At 40.3% G+C, this 20612-nt stretch overlaps 1 protein-coding gene across 2 annotated transcripts in view; it reads left to right on the forward strand.

Annotated features, from left to right (window-relative positions):
• nck1b (NCK adaptor protein 1b) overlaps positions 1–20612 on the forward strand; it is a 32060-nt gene that overhangs the window by 7536 nt on the left and 3912 nt on the right. The window contains exons 2-4 of one of the 2 annotated variants that reach the window (XM_079259663.1): positions 6829–6880; positions 7239–7479; positions 19826–20571. In XM_079259663.1, coding sequence (XP_079115789.1) covers positions 7254–7479; positions 19826–20571 — 972 coding nt within the window. In that variant the 5' untranslated portion in view covers positions 6829–6880; positions 7239–7253. Of the gene's footprint in view, positions 1–6828; positions 6881–7238; positions 7480–12875; positions 12963–19825; positions 20572–20612 lie in introns of those variants that run through there. The other variant, XM_079259664.1, reaches the window with a different exon arrangement.

Genomic DNA, 20612 nt, shown 5'->3' on the forward strand with positions numbered 1-20612 from the left:
TTAGATCAAACCGCTCCAGAAAAAGGGAACATGAGAATTACATTTTCTCAAGCTGAGCATTTGATGTACAGAAATAACACCAGAAGTAAATCCAGATGCTACTACATTTTCACTTTCATATGCACTGGTCCAGTAAACCCCACACATCATAACAGGGATGCATAAAGTTATCAGCAACTTAAACTCTTTGTAAGTGAATTATTGTGAAGCAGAAAAAACAACTGAAATATGGCCAAGAACTTGTCTGTCTCTTATTTCTGAGCATCTGATCCAACTATGGGTTTAACATAGCTAAAGCAGTGGAGTGGCTGCAGGCATAGGTCATTTGGCCAATTTACATAAAAAGTAGCTACATTTACATTCTACAGTGGGATGAGAAGCAGCTCCACTAACCCATTTTAACCTCTAAGATCCAGTTGGCATCCAGTGAGTCGCTTCTAATAATTTCCCAAGCAGTTACTCTCCCTTCATTTGTGGTGGAAAGGTTTGCACAGAGCTGTTGTTACTTTCTCATATCACATGCTACATTATAAGTACAAGAACTGAGATCATGTGATTGCCTAGCGATGGCTGCCAGTGTTATCTCTCTCTTTCTTCCAGACATTAATAAAAACAAGTCAGTTAACCAGGGCCATCTCTCTGTGGTCCAGACGGTAGCAACCACACAGAGAATATGCACCCGTAATGCACTGTGAAGTGAAACGGGGAAGTAAAAGTACTTGAGTGGTGTTTTACTTTTTAATCTGCCGTGATGGTTTATGGTTACATATTGTTCCTATAAATTGTCATGGATATCCGCCGAAAATGACAGACCAGTATCATTATATGCTTTCAGATAGTAATGAATATTATTGATTCAAGTTAAGCATGTAGTTCTGATCTTGTATTCCAAACCCCTATATGTACTATACTTGTTAAGTAAATTAAGGTATAACTGTGATATAAAGTTTTTGAAGGGACTTTGTGTTTTCTAGTTAGTTTACCAAGCAACATATATTTGTGTGTTTTTCACACAGTTTTGTCTGGTATAAACTAAGACTGGTCACTTTAATATAAAGACGTCTGAAATAAAGCTTGAAACATTCGGTCTTCATTGTTGTTACAAGTTTATTCGCAAAAGATATGAGCCACAAGCTATTTTAGGCTATTCCCTACTGCTGAGGGTGATCCCAGGGGGTGAATAACCAACTGCTTTCACACACTCGTGTAGCGTGTACACTTAACCAAAAACTCTAGAAGCCCCTAATTAAATTTTAAGATGACCCTGGATCAGTGCGCTTCTCTAATTACGAATGTTTTTCTCTTGCCAACGCTGGCATTAAAGTTTAAACTAGTCTGATCTCCTTTAATAAGGTATATAACTCACATCAGTGCAAAGATAATTTATCTAAACTCTTCTGAACTGAGGTCAAGCACACACTCGATCAGATTGCATCACTTTCCCATCATCCGGTCACCCTTGTGTCCACACTTCCTGTCTCACAGCTGGCCTGCTAAGTCTCCCATGACCCTTTGCTGCTGTGCTGCTGTTTTGTTTTGAGAGTCCAGAACAGCAGGGATGAGATGTGGTCTCATGGGCTTTCGCTGCTGAGGTTTAATATGAAAAGGAGCACAGACGTGTGCTCGTTTGGTCCATTGCTATCTTCCAGTCTGACTGTTTTGCGAAGCAGACCTGCCCTGTGGCTAAAATGCAAGTTTTGGTGTAAGTTGGAGGAAGTGCAACAGTGCCAGAGGGGCTGAGTTAGCAGTGAGCACACAGAGCACATTCCAGAAGGCAGCAGAGCCCTGTGATTTTAGCAGGCTGTCACAGGGATTAGGTTACCCTGTCTGCCTCTGTGAGCTCATGCTGTTGCTGTCTCAGTGCCTCAGCAATCCTGCTGAGCAGTAGTACACTGTTTGTTCCCACAGCGAGGAGAGACAAGGATCCATACTTGTTCTCTCAGGCTTGTTTTACAACCATCTTTCATGACTTCTTTTTTTTTTTTTTTTTTTTTTTTTAAATCCTTGTATTATTGATAATTATTCTTAAATCCAGCACAGTTTTAATTTTTTTCTGTCACTTGCAATGTATCTTGTGCAGCTTTCCAGTGAAAGTAAATTACCACATGGACCACTAGATGTGCTCTTTGACTGAATCCAAGCTCGTGAGTTCTTCTTTTTTTTTTTTTTTTTTTCCTTTCCCACTCTGCAGAGAATCACAGGTTTTTGACAGCAGCTGTAGACTGCAGGATGTGGTGAACTCTTGTCACTGTTTTTCATACTAAGAAAAAAAAAAAAGCTAGCAAAGTTGCACTGTGCATCTCTCGTTTTACACCACTGACATGCAATTTTTGTGGCTTTCAGTTTACAGTATTGTGTAAGCCTTTTCAAATGTTGTTACATTGTGCTCTGCGCAAATCTTACTCAAGATAGATTAGAAGGGTATGTCACTGAAAGGAAATGTCAGTTCCCGAGAACACGAGTGGCTTACTGATAACACTGGCTGACCTGGCACTGGCAGTGGATGCATACAGCTTTGTACTAAATTGTTTACAATATTTATGACAAAGCTTCTGTCTCTCATCATGGAATCCAATTCTGTCTGAGGTAATAAAAAAAAAACAAAAAAAAACCTCTGGCAAAAATTATAAAATCACAACACATTATGAATTTTTTATTTTGCTAATAACTAGAGGCACTCAGAGTGCAGAGCTCTGCCAAGCCATTTTTTTTTTTGGCCAGTAACCGTGAGCATTAGTTTTGAGTTAGAAGTTGTAGTGGCAAAATTATCCCAATCTTCCCATAGTAAAAAAAAATCCTTGATTCATTCGGTGATCTGGATTACCCTCAAAATTGAATCATTTGTTCCTTATTCCATTTCTGAGATTCAGTAAAAATGACAAATTTCTCCCTAATGTTTTTAGTTATGCTGCGAATAGATAACCCAGTGCAGCCGATTAAATGACCTCCAACTTGACCAACAATATAATGATAATCATAGTAATTTTTTGATGTGTCAACAAGTTATTTTACTTTGCAGCCAAACATTCTGGCTTTGTCTTAAAGTAGCACTATGCTACTTTCCGACCATAAAATGATCTGTTTGACTCATTTGATGGCACAGTGACATTTACTATGTACATTCCTGGAGCTATCATTGCCCAGCAGTGCCCTGGAGCTGAGGAACTGCACTTTTTTTGCTGGGATGCTGCTGTAAAAACAGCAGCATTTGTCTTTACTGCACCACATTACATGCCAGCATCTGGATATAAACATATTACCCATTTTAAACGTGCACTGTGGCCGATTCATCAAACAAATACAAGAGGACATTATTGGAGGAGGTAGCAAGGGAAATACAGAGAGAAAAGGACAGAACAAGAGATAAGAAAACAATCAACACTGGACTGATTGTTACTGGCTTGAAGGGAGCTCAGAGGAACAATGTAAGAGGGGTGATACATTTAGGGACTCCAATATGGAATGTATGGCTAAGAAAATCAGAAAATAAAGGTAGAGATGTGCTTCCTTTTCATTGCTCAACAATTTTTTAAACAGATTTTTAGTACATCATGATTATGTAGAATTAGTTATATGGATTAACAGTATGCATTATTTGGTTAAAAAACTAAAAAGAAATTGTGTAGATTTGTAATTTACAAACTGCACAAAATATTGGATTTGTAGAGGTCACTAACATTTTCTAATTGATTATTCTTTTTCAAAGAATAATCTTTTTTTAGTAATTGTTCAAGTCATCAAAAGGGATTGCTGATAGCAGAGGGGGCTCTTGTCACATCACAGTTTGCCATGTAACAACACAGAGGCTTATTTTGTGATGAGTGCTGATCTATGAATTGTGTGGATACTTGCTGTGGGAACCTAGTAGTGCTTTTTTACTTCACCTACACAATCAAACAGTTTTCATGGCAAATGGCACTGAGGACAAACCTGCTGGAGATAAGTAGGTGGATTCCCTGTTTACTTGTTTTAGGAGTCCCGATAAAATGATTAATGTGAAAATATTTCACTACATTTTCTTACTTCTTACAATATGTCAGCTATGTTTTGCAGGTTAGGGATATAACCTTTTGAGAGAGGAATAGAACTCTCTTATGAAGTTGCCACATGAACTGGGAAAACCCAGCACTTGCCACAGACCAGCAGATTTCACCACCTCAACCATTTCATGTGTTTTTGGGTGCTTTTGTAGACATCAGTAACGCTTTATATAAAATGGATGTCTTTCCTTTATTTTAAGGGCCTGCATTTATTTTCAGAACATCAGGCCAAGTTGTAAGTCATTTTATAGGTCAAAGGCTATTTGACAGAGCAGTGCTTTATTGTGTCACTATATTGGATAATCTTTTCCACAATATCATTTCCAGATCAGCGGTTCTTGTCCTCTGTATTATCTGCTTGAGCCTTTCCTCTTATTTCAATAATCAAAGAATTGAAATCTAGAAAACTATCCCAATGGCTGTTACTCTGTCATCGTCAGTGAAAAAAAAGTTTAAGTTATTTATACAGACATCCGATATTATCAGATGACATTATCAAGATGCAACATTGGAAAAGATTGGTATCGGTTTTTACTCTTTAAATGATGCAATATTTACACAATATGCACTTATTATATATATATCGAACTCTTCAGCTACGTTTCCTCTAATTCAAAATGACAAAAGATAAGATATGTCACATATAGTTTTCCAGATATTTTATTTATTTAACATTGGAGATACTAATAGTTGGACAAATATGGTATGTTGGACATTAGTAAAAAAGCTAATATTGAACATTCCTTTTTTTTTTTTTTTTTTTTGCTAGTTTGGATCAAAAATTGCATGATTTTGTTCATTTAAGAATAGAAAATAAGTTGTCATATTTTTTATCCGATGGGTTCTGCCTGGTAGCAGAGTAAATGGAGATCCACATTGGATGCAAATGTGACGCCATCTGAGCAGTTTGACCTGTCTGACCTGCTGTTTAGTGCTTCGGAGTGGCGACTGGCCTTGGCTCTGTCTGCAACTGTGCAATTGGCTCAGAGCATCTGTCACCTAACTTTCTGATCCTCCCTCACATCTGCAGCGTCGTAAGTCACTACAGAGTTCATGTGATCTTGGTGCTCAGTCACCTTAGATGTGGGAGAAAGATGGCAGCTGAAAGAAATGAGACTGGGATGCTGAGTTTGAAAATCAGAGATGACTGGGAAAAATGGAAGCTGTGTACTGATGATTTTGACATGCAGTGGTAGGAAGAGTGTAAAGTGGAAAAATGACTTTTAAGGGAGGGATGTTGTAAATGGAGACGGAGCACATATCCACTCTTGTCTAGCTCTTTGGCAGACCACTATGCAGCCCAGCCCAGGGAGTGGGGAGATCTTTGCCTTTGTATGAGTGAATGAGGCAACCAAGGGGAGTAAATCAACTCTTTGTTTTTGCGTGCTGCTCCCTTATGTCTTTGTGTTCATTAATTTAATCAATGTTGGGGGGAAAAAATCATGCCATCACATAAGACCACAGCATACGCCCAAATGGTTTTTGGCTAATTAAGTAACTCCCCCTTCTTCCCCATCTTTTTAATTTTCTTTTAATGTGAGCTCAGTTGATTGAATTATAGAGGATGTTTAACTTCTTGGTCACACTTCCCAGCTCAGTTTCTCAACTTTCTTTTGTTTGGTGCAATAACTGTAAAATGGCATTTCTGTGAGAAAAACCACTCCCCTCAGTAACTTGATGCTTTCTATAGGGAAAAAAAATTAAATAAATAAATAAAATATACTCCTCTGCTCTTGGTTAATCATGCTGAAAGTTAGCTTGGCTGCTTCACCTCATGTTTGCCCAAGATCAGGTTCTGTGTCCATCTCAAGGCCAGCTGTGACTGAAACCCAGACACTACTGCTGCTTCAAATAAAAACCAAGAACTCTCTATCAATGAAGTCAGTGTCTGGTCCCAGAAGTAAGTCTGGGAGAGAGGTGGGGGGACGTGAAACCTCATCTACTCTCATGACATCAGAGTAACTAAGAAGCTGCTTCAATAAAGCCTGGTTCCCTCAGCGCTGACCCGGGGATCTGCAGCGTTAACCTAAGCATAGCTCAACTGTGCTGGTGGCTGTATGGGTCATAAGACTAGTTGTTCTGAATGTGCTCATTGTTGAGCGTGAACAAATTTTCACAGTGGATCACAGTCTTCCAAAATCATGATTTTTTTTTTTTTTTCCCCCAAGATGGCTGAGGGAACCTTTCCCACATTGCAGACATGCTCATTTGTAACGGCTCTTTCAAATGCAGCATTTTACATAGGCTGCATGCATTAGAGCATTTCTAGGCCAGAGCTAAATTTAAAACAGTACCATGCATCATTAAGGCTCTGTGCAAGATACCTACTTCTTCACATAGCCTTCACTGCTGACGTAAAGTTCCCCTCTTCTGCATTTCCTCGTTAGAGCAATGTTTGCCATCCTTCTGGATTGTGTTTGAGGCCCAATACTAAATGCAATCAGTGTGCTCCTCTCAGGAAGTCGTTTGTTGTGTAAATTTATAAAAAATGTAAATTCTGAAAAATTAGTCTTACACTCAGATTTTGGTGTTAAGGGCTGAGAAGTCATTTATCTGTTATTTCTGGAATACAATTGGTGGAGGGAAACTGTGTCTGACGAGACTAAACTGTGGAAGTGGGTGCTGGAATTTCTACGGGATTCAGGCTTACTGTGATATAATTGGATAACTGTCAGCATGTTCTTGGTGTGAATATACAAGGATAGTATTAAATGGGCAGCAGCTTGGTTGAAAAGGCTTCAGAGGAATCCATTTCTAATTTTCTTGCATCATGTCTGATGTTTTCCAGGTCAACAGAAGCGTCGGAGCCTGTGAAGTTTCTCAGCTTTGATGCAGAACAGGTACGACTATCCATCTGCTAACAGTTTCTAAATTTACTTTAAGTGTCTTGTCTTTCTCATCACTGCGCCTGAAGGAAACAGCACAGTCCCAGAATGATATGAGGAGGAGGCCCAAACAGATGGAAGAAAAAAGACATTTATTAATATTTGTGTCAGATTTGTTGTTTATAGTTTCCAATTTCTTTAAAATATTTTTCTGGAGACTGTTCCAAAACTGACCTAGAGTTGTGTGAAGGACAATACTAATCCGAAAGATTTTTTCTTTTTTTTTTTTTTCTTTTTTTTTTTTATATATTGTTTTATAAAGTATGAAGGTTCTCCTGGTCACACTTCTGTGTCTCTCTGTTTCACTCAACAGTTTAGCTACTGCAAGATGACTGAAGAAGTGATTGTCATCGCCAAGTTTGACTACATGGCCCAGCAGGACCAGGAGCTGGACATCAAGAAAAACGAGCGTCTCTGGCTACTTGATGACTCCAAATCCTGGTGGAGGGTGCGAAATGCCACCAACAAGACGGGCTTTGTGCCGTCCAACTACGTGGAGAGGAAAAATAGTGCCAGGAAAGCATCCATCGTCAAGAATCTCAAAGATACTCTTGGTAAAAAGACATTTTTTTTAAGTTGAAGTTGATTTCACTTTGATAAGCAGAAAGCATGTTAAAGGTTAAACTCTCCCCATCACCCTGTTTATTTTCATGGAGGATCTCATTATGTTTCAGTTAAGCAGCGCAGATAGCAGAACTCTAAATATTTATACTGTTTGGTATTCACAGCATCCATAGAGTGCAGGCTGACAAGCTTTGTGTTTCACATGTGATTTATTTTTTTTTATTTATTTTTTTTTTAAACGAAGACAAAGTGGGCTCTATCTAGGTCAGATCTCACTCTGGTTTTGACCACACTGCTGTGGTATTAAATGTATGACACACACCACGGGAAGACTGTCCCAGTCTCAAGCCTGATTGGTTGAAACACAGGCAGCTGCTTTCTTCTCACCACACGCTTACACCGAGACTTCACAGACTGAGTTTATTGTCTCATGTAAAGCTTTGATTACAGCGTTTACTTAGGTAAGACAGATATATTTTTGGATTTCAGATGTTCATTTATAGCCTGTATCTTGTCCAATTTTTTTCTTTTATGTGTCCATTTTGTGTCGGATCTAAATACCGCTGCTTTTTGTGTGCAAGAAAATGAAACAATTGATTTTTTTTTTCTTTTTTTCTTTTCTCGTGACTTGAAGTAATACAGGACAGGTGTTGTCTAGTCTGTCAGCGCTTCAGTAATATTTCAGGACATTACCATCTGCCAAAGGTCTTTTACAGCCAGGAGCAAGCCTATTCTAACTGTATGTAAGCCAAGGTTACCATTTGTCTTAACGTCATCCTTCTTGATGACAGATAGTCATGATAATTTGTGATGCTCACGTTGACTGCTGGTATCCATCTTGGAACACAGTTAGATAACTTGCCATCAATTCTGCCAGTGAATGCTTGTATGAAATTCCTTACTGAAGACTTTGTCTCTGGTTCTAATTCTTGACATACTCTTTGCTCTGCATAACATTTTATTAATTTAAGTCAGTTTGGATTTGTTCACTTTGTCCATGATTGTTTAGTTTTCACCAAGTCGTACGTCAATGTGGGAAAGAAGCAAAGAGTTCTGCATGGTACAGTATAAAGTAGTGCAGTCATAAAACCAAACCCTTATAGTATCATTAAATAAAGTGTATTGCTGATGATGCAAGGAAATATTATATTTAAAGGTTACAGAAATAAAACGTAAGAATACAACTTTATATACTTATTCACTTGAAAGTACAGATGTTACAGTCAGACTTTCTAATCATCATTATCTGAAAGTTCACCCGAGTCGTACATAGTTACAAAATTGAAAAAGACGTCACATTTCATTTCAGTGGTACGTCAGGTAAACATTGTCATCTGACCAAATTACTTGCAGCTGATGAAATGGATTTGATGCATTTCCTCTTCTGTCTGCCACTTTTTACAGACTACTGCTTTACAAGCAAGTGAGCCGTCGGCCTTTGTGACTTTTTTTCTTTTTTCCTACAACCAGAAAAACCTGACAAGGATGAATTCTCTTCTGCAACCCACATGGAACATAAACAAAGTTACACAAGCAACGACATGCAGATATTGTTACTTTATTTTTGTAATATATAGCCTTTCTATTGATTTACTATTATGGCAATTAATAGTAAATTTAAATTATTAGTAAAATTAAATAATAGACGCCCCAACTCAAAACTGTTCCATGGACTCTATCTTTTTTTGTTTGCTGCAAAATAACACTTTTTATTTACATTTGTATCCAGCGATGGTGAAAATGTTAACACTGTGTTGTTTTTCAGGCACTGTCCAAATCATGAAAATGTAATTCTTCTTTACTTTTATATTGATCAAGCACACATCAGATACCGACAGTGTTATTATTGATGATGTGTCAAATTATGGTCTGATAAAACAACTCTTGTAGACCATGCTGCTCCACGTTCCTATATAGAGATGTGAGTTAACATTCAAACACCTTGCAAATGAATGGAAACTTGAGGCATCTGTGTTATGGCGAAAACAAGAGCAAAATGCAGTTTTTAAATTAATTAAAAAGGGAAATGAAGGAAAGGGGCTTTGAAAAGCTGTGTCAAATCCTCTGCATGAAATAGACAACGATGAAAAAACGTTACGGGGCATAAGCCGCAGTTCTTGTAAAATTTTGTCAGCTGGATGAGATTTTACGTGAATGGCGGTCTATGTGCTAAACAGTCAGTGTAAATACCTGCAAATCCCAAATGTAGTTTGTCAAAATTTTATAAATATTGCTTTTATTTTATGAAAAAGTGTAAGGAAAACACAGCATTAATTTAAAACTTTAAACTTGATACCAATACTAAGGATGATGCTCGATACTGCACAGAGGGGAAAAACACTTCCTTTAATAAATTAAAGTCAGAAACCACAAAACATCACGACTTAGGATGAAAAATAGAAATGCATATAAGAAAAGACATTAACAGTGTGGAATAAATGCATTATTTTAAAGCTCTCTTACTTGTGTGACTATGTTCTTCTCAAACTGTTCACTATATTGTAAAAAAATACAAAACCAAAAGAAACTTCCACCTTTGTTAACAAGTACACTAAGTACATTTAGAGTACTTGTTAACAGAAGTGTCTTTTACTATACAAAATCTATTCTTGACAATAGATTAAATAAATGGAACAATCAACATCTCTTAAAACAGTTTTCAATTAATATTTTGTCCAAATAGTCTAAATAACATGTTAGCCAGGAACCTGGTCCGTTAAAATGTTCTGAGCAAGTCCTGTTAAGCTTTTGTGTGTCTGGTTATTTCTATTGTTGCTGGCAGGTGGGGTTGTGTTCGTGGTTGTTTAGGTCTGGCTGTTTGTTCTCTCCTCAGTCTCAGGCTGAGATTATGAGAGACACAAAATGATTGTCAGATACGAAAAACCGAGTTGTGTAAACTGGCTACATTTCTGTAACACCAGCAGCGTGGCTAACTATGGATGCTAAGCTTGACATTTGACTTTATGAATGAATCCAATGTTTCTGAGACACAACTTTGAAAAACAAAGTGACGGAAAATGCGACTGCGATGTTTACTTAGACAATGGAGAAGCGAAGAGAGGAGCAAAGTCAGAACCCAGCAGATAGTTAACTTTTGCTAACAGTTATGCTGGACAGTGGAAACTGAAAGAAAACAGAAACTTTCTCACCTTCTGATACTCCGCATATAATCCGGAGTGACAGTTTGGTCCTGGATTTGTGTCGACAGGAAAATCAAGTGACGGATCGCTTAAAAGTCCAAACAACAATCTTACTTTTCAGGATTTCTACACTGCCTTTGGCCGCTGTCATTTTGATAGTGTGTCATCAGTGTAAACAATGGGTCCACCAGGTAGCTGTTGTAGGGGGAGGGGCTGTCCGCTGCAGTGCCTGATCAAAATGGTGGTAAGCAGGTGTTCTGAAAGTGGCATTTAAGTATTGATAATAGTATAAATTAATATCTAACTATATACTACATTTTAGTATCTTTTGCTATCTGAGAATAATTTTTTAATACACTATTAGTATGCCTTATGTTTCAAAAGAACACTTTAGTGGTAGCTTGAACTAATGCTGAATTCACGACTTGTGTTCAATTCAGATTTGCAAAAATGTCATTTTACCAAAGTGGCATCCCAGGTGTGCGATGGTGTCTGACTGTTAATCTCTCTGTAGTCACATACGACTGCTAACTTGAATCTAATAGACTACTAAAGAAATGAACCCACTCCCTACCTACTCCGCTGATTTCCTCCCTCCTTACATTTTCCTCCACATTTTTTTGTCTTGCTTTCCACAATCTTTAAGATTGTGACATCTTTTTGAAGTCTCTGTAGGTAATATTTAATGCACTTAAGTCCAACAACTATAGAATGGATATCACAAAATTAATTTGCTGATGCAGTTAATTATGATCAACTCCACGCTTAACAACCCTGTTAAAAGGATAAAAGTTTTTGTGGTTGGAACATTGATCACAGTCACTTTGCTCCACTTTTATCCATCTTCAGTGAGGAAGCAGTGTGCTGAACCACTTGACAACAACATCAAACTGTACTTGTGAAAGTGACACCAAGGGTGGTCTTTTTATTGTTGTGGTCAAGACGATGTGCGTCTGCGTAGGGAGATCCCTTTGAGGAAGCCATTGCCCCCAAAGGGGCTTTTCCTGCTCTGAAGAGTCAAAAATGCAACTCTTCACCAGGAATGTGTCAGTCCATGACCACATCGGACATGGCAATGTTTGCAAAACACTTATCTGTTGGACATGTAAACTGCCTCTTCCTGTTCGCTGACTTTTTTTTTTTTTTTTTAATTTGGCCGTGGGTGCGGGCACGCAAAGTGCAAGTCAGAGCACATTCACATTTGGTCATCATTGTGTGTGTTTTAACAGAATGGTTTATTTTATTTACACAGCTCACTGATTTCGTCCAACTGACTTTAACAAGGATTTCTGTTTTGCTCTGGCTTGACTCAAAATGATTTAACTGCTGCCCTGAGGTGTGTTGTGCTTATTTGACTGACCGTTTGTAGTGTGTGTTTATTTCTGTGTGGGAAGGTGTGTTGCTATTAACGAGAGCCTTTAGCCTCCCAACAACACCTTCCCACCTGTCGGCTCATCCGTTGATCAAATGGCTCAGGTAAACCGCTGCAAACACGTACAAAGACTTCTCCTGTTTGCATATTTCCTGATCACCGATTGGATCTCCGAGCTTTGCTATCTCTACATGTTCAAGTAGATATGAGTGGGAGAGTAAAAGATGCAGCCTGAGGATCACACTTTTGTAAGTTGTGTAGGAGGAAGAATGGCTCTTTTTCAGTTGCAGGGTGTGGAGAGGTGTCATCGTTTGAAGAAGCTTGCGAGAGTACTATTCATCTGCAAAGGACTGTTTTGCTCTGTGTGTTTCTATGTTTGAGGACTCACATTTCCTTGGTTTGTTGTAAAGTTATGAGTGTGTCTCCACAAACAACTGGAGTCATGTGACACCGAGCAGCGACTGAGTCACTCAGCAACTGCTGCGTCCCTGCAGCTCCTTATTTGTCCTCATAATCTTTTTGTTTTTTTTGGTTAGCTCTGCCCTTTTTCTGAATCTGTTGGTTCATGTTGAGGAAAAGTCTACTTCACTTTCCATACAGCTCTTTCCTTCATTTCTTTTCCTTCTCTATGAATCGCTTCAGCCCCCACCCTACCCCCCCCCCCCCACCTCCTTTCTCTCTCTTTCTGTCCTTCCCCTCTCCATGAGGCCTCTGTAGCCTTCCTTCCAGAGCTGGTCTAGAGGCCTCTCTTTCCTGAGTCTGCATTGGCTAAGGCCTGACCACATGATCAGGGAATGGGCTGCCCTACTCTGCAGTCCGCCCAGCTCTCTGGGTGTTCACATGGAATAACTCCTACAGCTGCAGTGGGAAGAGAGCAAGGGCCGGGAAAGAGACCGACACCGAGGGGGGAGAGACGGCGAGCCCAAAATGGACATGGCTAACCTATTCAAACATATCTTTCGTGAGTTTTTAAACTTTACTAGTCCTTGTGGCTACTTACAGTTGTTGTGATTTGTCGAGAAAGTAGCGTGGGAATCTTTTTTTTTTTTTTTTTAAACTTTAACAGTGCAGAAGTAGTCGTCAGTTTTCTTCACTCAGATTTTACACTTTGGATAAAAGTTGTTCACAGCTTCAAGTTAGTCTAAAAAATGTGTCACATTCAGAGCAGGTGAAACGAGACTTTTTTTTTTTTTTTTTTTGTACCAACATGTTGTTTTGGCAGGGAGTGGGTGAGAGGGTGTCTCAACAGCTTTTGAAGCAGCGTCTGTGTGAGCGGCTGCATAGACTGGGTGGATATGCTTTTGAAAAGCCTTCTGCTGAGCCGAAGCCTGTAATTGCCTCAGCAATCCTTCTCTGTCTCCTTCGTCTAAACACATACACACAGTAATCCTACTTCATTTTTTTTTGTCTCCTAACATATGTCTCAGTGAGTGGGTTGCAACTTGGTGGACGACATTATCATGTTTGAAGACCCCTCCTCTCCTCTCTGTTTAGGAATATCTCAGGACGTAGCCGATGCCTGTTTTCTTTTATGCTACCCTCAGGGCAAGCTCACTCATTCTCAGAAACCCCCCCCCCCCCCCCCCCCTCTTTCTTCCACACCCCACCACCGGTCATGAGCTACAGTTAAAGGGACGCGGGGTGCTCGTGTAGAACACTGTAGTCTTTGTGCAGAGAGGAGGAAGGGGTCCTTGCTGATTGATGGGACCTGGGTTCCCATCTCCTGCACCTCTCTCTGTTATCAGAGGAATGTCATTACTCGCGCAGCTCCATTGGTCGCGGATACTTTACAGCCAAACTGACACACTTTTTCAAAAGGCCCTGGCACACACCCTTGCTGTAATCTTGCCTTGTAGCTGCTGAGTGGTATCTGCTGGCTCTGTCTATCATCCCTACTTATGACCTTGTACATGTGTATGTAGCTGCTCGTAGGTCGAAGGATCCACGTTGTAAATTGATAAGGAGAAGATATAGATGAGCTAACAAATGTTTTGCTCGTGTAAACTGAGAGCGCTTAGTCTCTCGCACTCTCCCCTCCCTCTGTTTTCCTGTTTCTCAGCCTCCCCAGCGAGCGGAAGCTCTAATTTGAGCCACATTTCTCTCTGAGCTCCGGAGAAGTGCAGGCCAGAGAGGAAGTAAGAAGTTAGAAGGAAGTTGAATCATGCTGCAAGGACTGTCGGCTGGATTTTCTGGGAGTTGATGTACCTCAATCCTTCCTGTCACAGATCTGACTGCTTTTACTCCAAGCACCTCACCCCTGCTCTGTAACCGCAGAGGCAAAAAGAAGTAGTTATGATTAACAGACTAGTGGGAGAGTTGTCAATATCACTTAAAGCTTGGGATGTTTTTCTGCTTTGAAGTTGTCCTCCTTTCTCTTCCTGCCTTCTCTTCCCATCAGAGGAAGTGAGTAGTGGTCTGAGCTGCCTGGACGGTAGCCAGCACTGTGAATGTGTTGGTAGACAACAACACGGATGTTCACTGCATGCCTCATTTTCAACTTTAAGGCGCTTTTGATGACAAAAAGTATCATAGACATGTTTTTCTGGAGGTTTCTTGTCAAAATTTGATAATTTTATTGCCGCCCTAGTATCTATAATCGATAACAGTGTAACATAGATTGTCAGAACAAACAAAGTGTTTGACAGATTTTTTTAATGTTTCTTTTTCTTATTGAAAGTAAAGTGTGTTGTGCAAAACATTATCTGAGTAAATTATTCACCATTTTATGCAATTATTTGGCGAGATGTTAAGTGCTAAGTAGCTAAAGCCGACTTGTGGATGTGAACAGCAAGGTAATTCGGATTACTAATAAATATTGCATAAATAACATGGCAGTTCTTGTAAATACCCTGTTGAAATACAAAAGAAAAAGGATATTCAAGATTTTTCAATTGCTGAAAAAAGAAAACCAAACCCTTAATGTTTGGATTTTCACTGTTTTATGTATTTTTCTTTTAAGTCGTCATCACACTCTGAATGTAAAATGAATTTTGATATTCATCAGATTAAACAAGGTCAGATCAAATTATATTTGTGCAAATCAAATCGGTGTGTTTGACAACGTACAAGGTGATATTTTTGGTATCAGTTTGTGTATGTTTTTACTTCAAGGCCATGTCTGAGTTTATCCATTTGAGATGGGAAAATTGCTCCACCTCTCATGAACTGATATAAAAACATTTATATGTTTACGTTTATTTCCATATCTTTTATACTAAACCATCAGCATTCTTAACAACAAGACCAATCCTCGGAAGTAGACTTGATCTGCAGCACTTCTGGTTTTTACTTATTGTTCACCCTTTTCATGTTTTAGGTGTATCTGTGGGTTTGGTTGTTTTTTATTGCACCTATGTAGTACTATGAGGTGTGTGTAGGTTGTGTTTGTGAGCAAAGATATTTCACTTTGGCAGACTATAAAGATCTATGCTATTCTATTAGCATGAAGCGTTTGAGTTTGCTGCATCAAATTCCTCACAAAAAAGCAACGGTGGCATTGAAAAACCACAACAGTTTTTTGTTCATTCTTAACACGATAATCATATAATCTCTGATCAAGTAACTGTAATTGTATAATTAATCTTGTTTTGTTAATGTTGCTTTGTTAAGGTTTTATATCTTTGCTTAATCTTAAGCAGCTCTGCTGATCGAGTGCATTATGGTTTTTCATATTTTCATTATGAGAGTCGCTCTGCATCTGTTTGTCAGTGAGTGGAATTTCTCAATGTACACTTGGTTTTCAAATGTCTTAAAAATTTAGATTGTGAGAAGAAATTACAGGGTTTTAGAAAATAAAGTAAGAAGAATCTTGTCATAAAATACTTTGCTAGAAATTCTGTGGCTTTTGCTGAGGAGGAGCTCGTCATTCCAGTTTTCTGAAGGTAATGCAGATTATCTTTAAATTACAGCCAGCAGGACTTTAAAAAAACAACTGAAAGATGGTTTGATTTAAATGTAACATAAGAGATCATACCTCAGACTGTTTTACAACTTAGAAAGGCTTGTGTTTAGTGCATCTCCGAACAATGATGCTGCGCTGTACAGAGCTGCATTTCTCCCTGTACTCTGTTCCATCACAGAGATCGATGGCTGCCGGCTTTTGATGTCTCAGACGGCTGAAGTTGAAAGAACTGTGCACATTTCCTGCAAATCTGTCATCCAAGTTAGCAGCGCGATTGAAGCTCAAGCCTCAAAAGGCAGCCCCAACCAAGAACACACCAACTCACACTTGTGTGCTTTTGCCTTTCATTTGACGGACAGTTTCTTAGTCAACATGCAGTCAGAACATGTTTTCCATTACCTTTCTGGATGCCCATTGTTGTCAGGGGTTGATGTTTTTACCAACGTATAGATCACTTTTGATGATGATTCAGGCAACCTGACTGGAATTGTCAGGTTATTTTTGTGTTGATGTCACTACAGGCAGTGTGCTGTGTCAAAGCAGGGGGATGTTAAAGCACTGTCAGACAGCCTGACGCGGGGTGTTGTCGTCCACATAGGAAGAGCACTGGAATGGAGGGAAGCCAAGGGGTCGAAAGGGCCCTGGCAGACAATGGACAGCAAGCCAGCGGAGGGAGGCCAGAATTAAAAACAAAACTAGTTCCTGTATGTCACTGGTAGCTGAACGAACTCTCTCGGCATTTTCTTCTCGTCACACTGGGGCACCTTGTCGTAAACAAAGACCGTTTTTTTCCTCTTCTTCTAATTCTTCATAGGCTGTTTAACATATGCGTGATATGCCTTTCGTCATTGTTTGCAGTGATTTATAGCCATCTTGATTCTGTGCCGTTTTCTTCCTCCGCATCCCTCTCAGGAAAACATGCAGGAAAAGCACATGAGGTTTGATAGACTGATGTTTCCAACGCACTTGGAACTTCTGATTTTCTGTTGTAAAGTTTGTTCAGAAGCAGGGAAGCAAAGAAACTGTGGTTTTCAGGGGAAACTACACCACATACCACACGACATACACAGCACACTTAAGAGTTCATATAGTTGGCAGTATTTTGGCTAAATGTCAGGTGGAGAGTTTGAGCGAAATGAGGCAGCTGGAGAAGAACTGGGGAGAGAAGGATGTCTATTTTTAGTTTTCTTTTTCTCTGCTAATTATTTTCCATGGATCCAAATCCTAAAAAAATTTTTCTACCAAAAATAAGATCTATTTTATTCTTCCTATGTAGGTTTTGTTGTGTTAAAGGCGTCCCCAACTGCCTTACAAGCTTGCAAAACCCACTTATAATCTCCATTCCATCGAGCATGGGTCGTGTTTGCAGTGTTTGGGATTAGGTTGTCTAGCCTGTGACCTAAATTAATTCATTTGTTTAGAGCATTTTGATCATTTGGAGTTTCTGCAGGTTAGAAAACAGAACCATACATAATTTTCTTGAAATTCCATCTATTCCCTGTCGGGTCAAAATATTTTGTTTGTAGCGGTGCTCAAATGTCTGTATTTTATTGAACACACAAACCTGTCATTATCAAGAAATAGTTTGCCAAAAATCAGTTACTGTCACCTGAGCAGAGTGCAGATGTGCCCTCCAATGGCAACTGTGGCCTTACTGGAAGGATTTCCATTGTGTGTGTTTGATGCAGAGAGATACGAGCTCTGCAACACTACAAAAGGAAGTACAAACTCACAACTCTTCTACACGTCTGACAAGCGAATTCTCGTGGTTAACCTACAGCAGCATGACAGATGGGTCTTAGGAGGAACAGTTGTCCTCAATAACAGCTTCATATCTTTTCATCATCAATTATCTATGGCTGTATAAGCAAATCCAAACTTCCTGTTATTACCTTGGTAGAGATTGAGCATCTAGTCAAATGCTCTGAATTGGCTTTTGTAATGCAAAGTGTTCATGTGAGCTTAACAGAAAGTTGCAAATAAAAATCCCTGACAAGGACACTGATAAGAGTTACCTGGCCAGAGAGATAAAATCTAAACTCTGTTGTCTCTCTGTTCTCAGCTAGAGCTTAAAAGACCTTTGTTTGAAACTAAGTAGGTCAATTCCAACTATACCAAGACTTCCTGACTCTTGCACCTGCATAATCACTGTGGTTTTGATCGTGCACATTTTACGTTTTAGACGTGTGGAATCTAGATATTGTCAGCTATGCTTGCATGATGTTTAAATACTGAGAAGCGAAAATGGTGTTTGATAATGTCTGTGTTCAATTGCCTTTCATCCTTAAAAGTTTTTGGAATTTTTTTTCTTTTCTTCAATTTCTGAGTACTTCACATCGCTTTGAGTCGAAATGATTGCAAAGATGCCTAACGAGCATCTGCGTAATACTTAACCTCTGCCTACAGACATCAGCTCTTAACACCCTGTCTGGAGTCTGTAGTTATGTATAGTGGTGTGACTAATAACAGGGTCTACCTGGAAGCAATTTGACATTGGACTCTGCGCTAACGTGAAATTTGTCTGCGCTCCTTGAGTCACAGACATCTTTCAGTAACAAGCTATTTGTGGTAAAGCGTATTCAGGTGCCCCACTTGGGTAACACAAACACACACCGTCCTTCCAGCGTTGTCCTGAAGACTCCACCCGACTACACTGTATAATTTCACCCAGCTGTCTTTTGATTATGCAAGCAATAGCTTTGCAAACGTAATCAGAAATGGGGTCTCATTTTAAATCTGTTCTCTGTGTCTGGTATCGGTGTTTGGTTAGCCTTTTGCTTCGGACATTCGTCAACAAGGCTGATTACGGCATAGTGATTTAGAGATACGCAAGACTGACCATTAGAGCTTCTTTCTGGTCACCTGGAAAATTGGAAAGATGGTGTTATTGCAACACTGCTAGTTGCTCATGCAACTTTTAGCTTGTCAGACTACCAAATGCAAATCCTTACCCACTGAGGATAAGACAACAGGAGCTGTTGAAACAGAACCGTGAACAAGGCGCAAAGACAAGGTTGCTTTTCTGCTGCTAGCTCCAGTGCTGTGCAGAAAGTTGTTGGACGATGCCAAGAGTTTGGCCTGGAGGAATAGGGAAAATATTCCTCCTTTGTCAGTGGTCACTTGTCTAAGTGTGAAAGGAATGGAAACGCTGATCGTTGAAAACATGTTCTCAATTATCCTCATGTTACTCTGAGGTCAGACAATCAGCTCATGGTCAGGGAATGAGAGGTGGAGAGTAAGTCGTGTACAGTTTTGGCCAAAACGTAAATGCGTCATACAATCGAGCTGCCGTGCAAAGCGAGGCCGCAGGTGTCGGGGCAGCCAAGGTGATTAGTGCAATGTGATTACCAACAATGAAATGTGACGGAACCTTTTTGTCTTACGGCGTTCAAGGCCAGCATAATGTGACTTATTTCAGCCTTAGGTCAAAGTGCGCGAATAAAACCACTTAACATTTTTTTGTATCTGCAGGATTTACGGGACCATGCCAAAACAAGTTTTCATCCCACTCATCCACCCCCGCCCCCCACCATGCCAGTTTTGCTTTTTTGTTTCCTCAGCACCTAGGCCTAATCCCCAAGAATGTATTGGGATTTGCAGTGTGTGTGGGGAGAGTGAGGGTACTGTGATGTGGAAAAGGAATGAAATTTAGCCCTGCTTCCCCACCCTCCCTGCATTTCAGCACAGCTCTTAATACTTATTACTTCCTGGTATTCGCCTGTCCCCCCCCTCTTAAATTGTTGGGGTGTTTTCTTAATGGCTTGTACCTGTGTTACTTTATTTTCCTTTTGTGATGTGTGTTATATCTGCAAATTCAGCTGCCTGTCATGTTTTGACCTGTCTCGCTACCCTTAAGTGTAAGTATTCTATGATGTCTCCAAAACTTAACACCTTTTCTTGCTTTTTTAATTTTTTTTTCTCAGGAATCGGGAAGGTGAAGAACAAGAAAGACATGAGGAGCACTGCCTCTGACACAGATCCGAATATAGACAATGGCGAGCGGCTCTATGACCTCAACCTGCCTGCCCTGGTCAAGTTTGGCTACACGGCGGAGCGTGACGATGAGCTGTCTCTGGTGAAGGGGACGCGGGTGGTGGTGATGGAGAAGTGCAGTGATGGCTGGTGGCGCGGCAGCTACAATGGACGCTCTGGCTGGTTTCCATCCAACTACGTGACTGAGGACGTAGATGGGACAGCAGGAGGAGGGGGCATGGGCGGGCTCAGTGACCCAGCCGGATCGCTAACGGAGAAGCTAGCCGCCGTAGTGAACAGCACCACGAACGGAAACAGAGTGCTGCACACGGTTCAGGCCCTCTACCCTTTCAACTCGGATAATGACGAGGAACTTAAGTTTGAAAGGGGCGAGGTGATGGAGGTGGTTGAGAAGCCTGAGAATGACCCAGAGTGGTGGAAGTGCCGCAAAGCGGATGGACAGGTGGGCTTGGTGCCTAAGAACTACGTCACTGTGCTGGACTCCAGCTCCCATAAATCCACGGCAGGGCCCACCGGGCCCCCCACACCTGACTGCGACTACATCTCCCCATCAGGCAGCGGCCGCTTTGCGGGGAAGGAGTGGTACTACGGAAAGGTGACACGCCACCAGGCAGAGGTGGCCCTTAATCAGAGAGGCGCAGAAGGAGACTTCCTCATCCGAGACAGCGAGTCATCGGTCAGTCGCCTCCTCCTGAGACAACCGTTAATTTACCTGTT

The sequence above is a fragment of the Telmatherina bonti genome, assembly GCF_933228915.1.
Source record: "Telmatherina bonti genome assembly, chromosome: 20".
Taxonomy (NCBI): Eukaryota; Metazoa; Chordata; class Actinopteri; order Atheriniformes; family Telmatherinidae; genus Telmatherina; species Telmatherina bonti.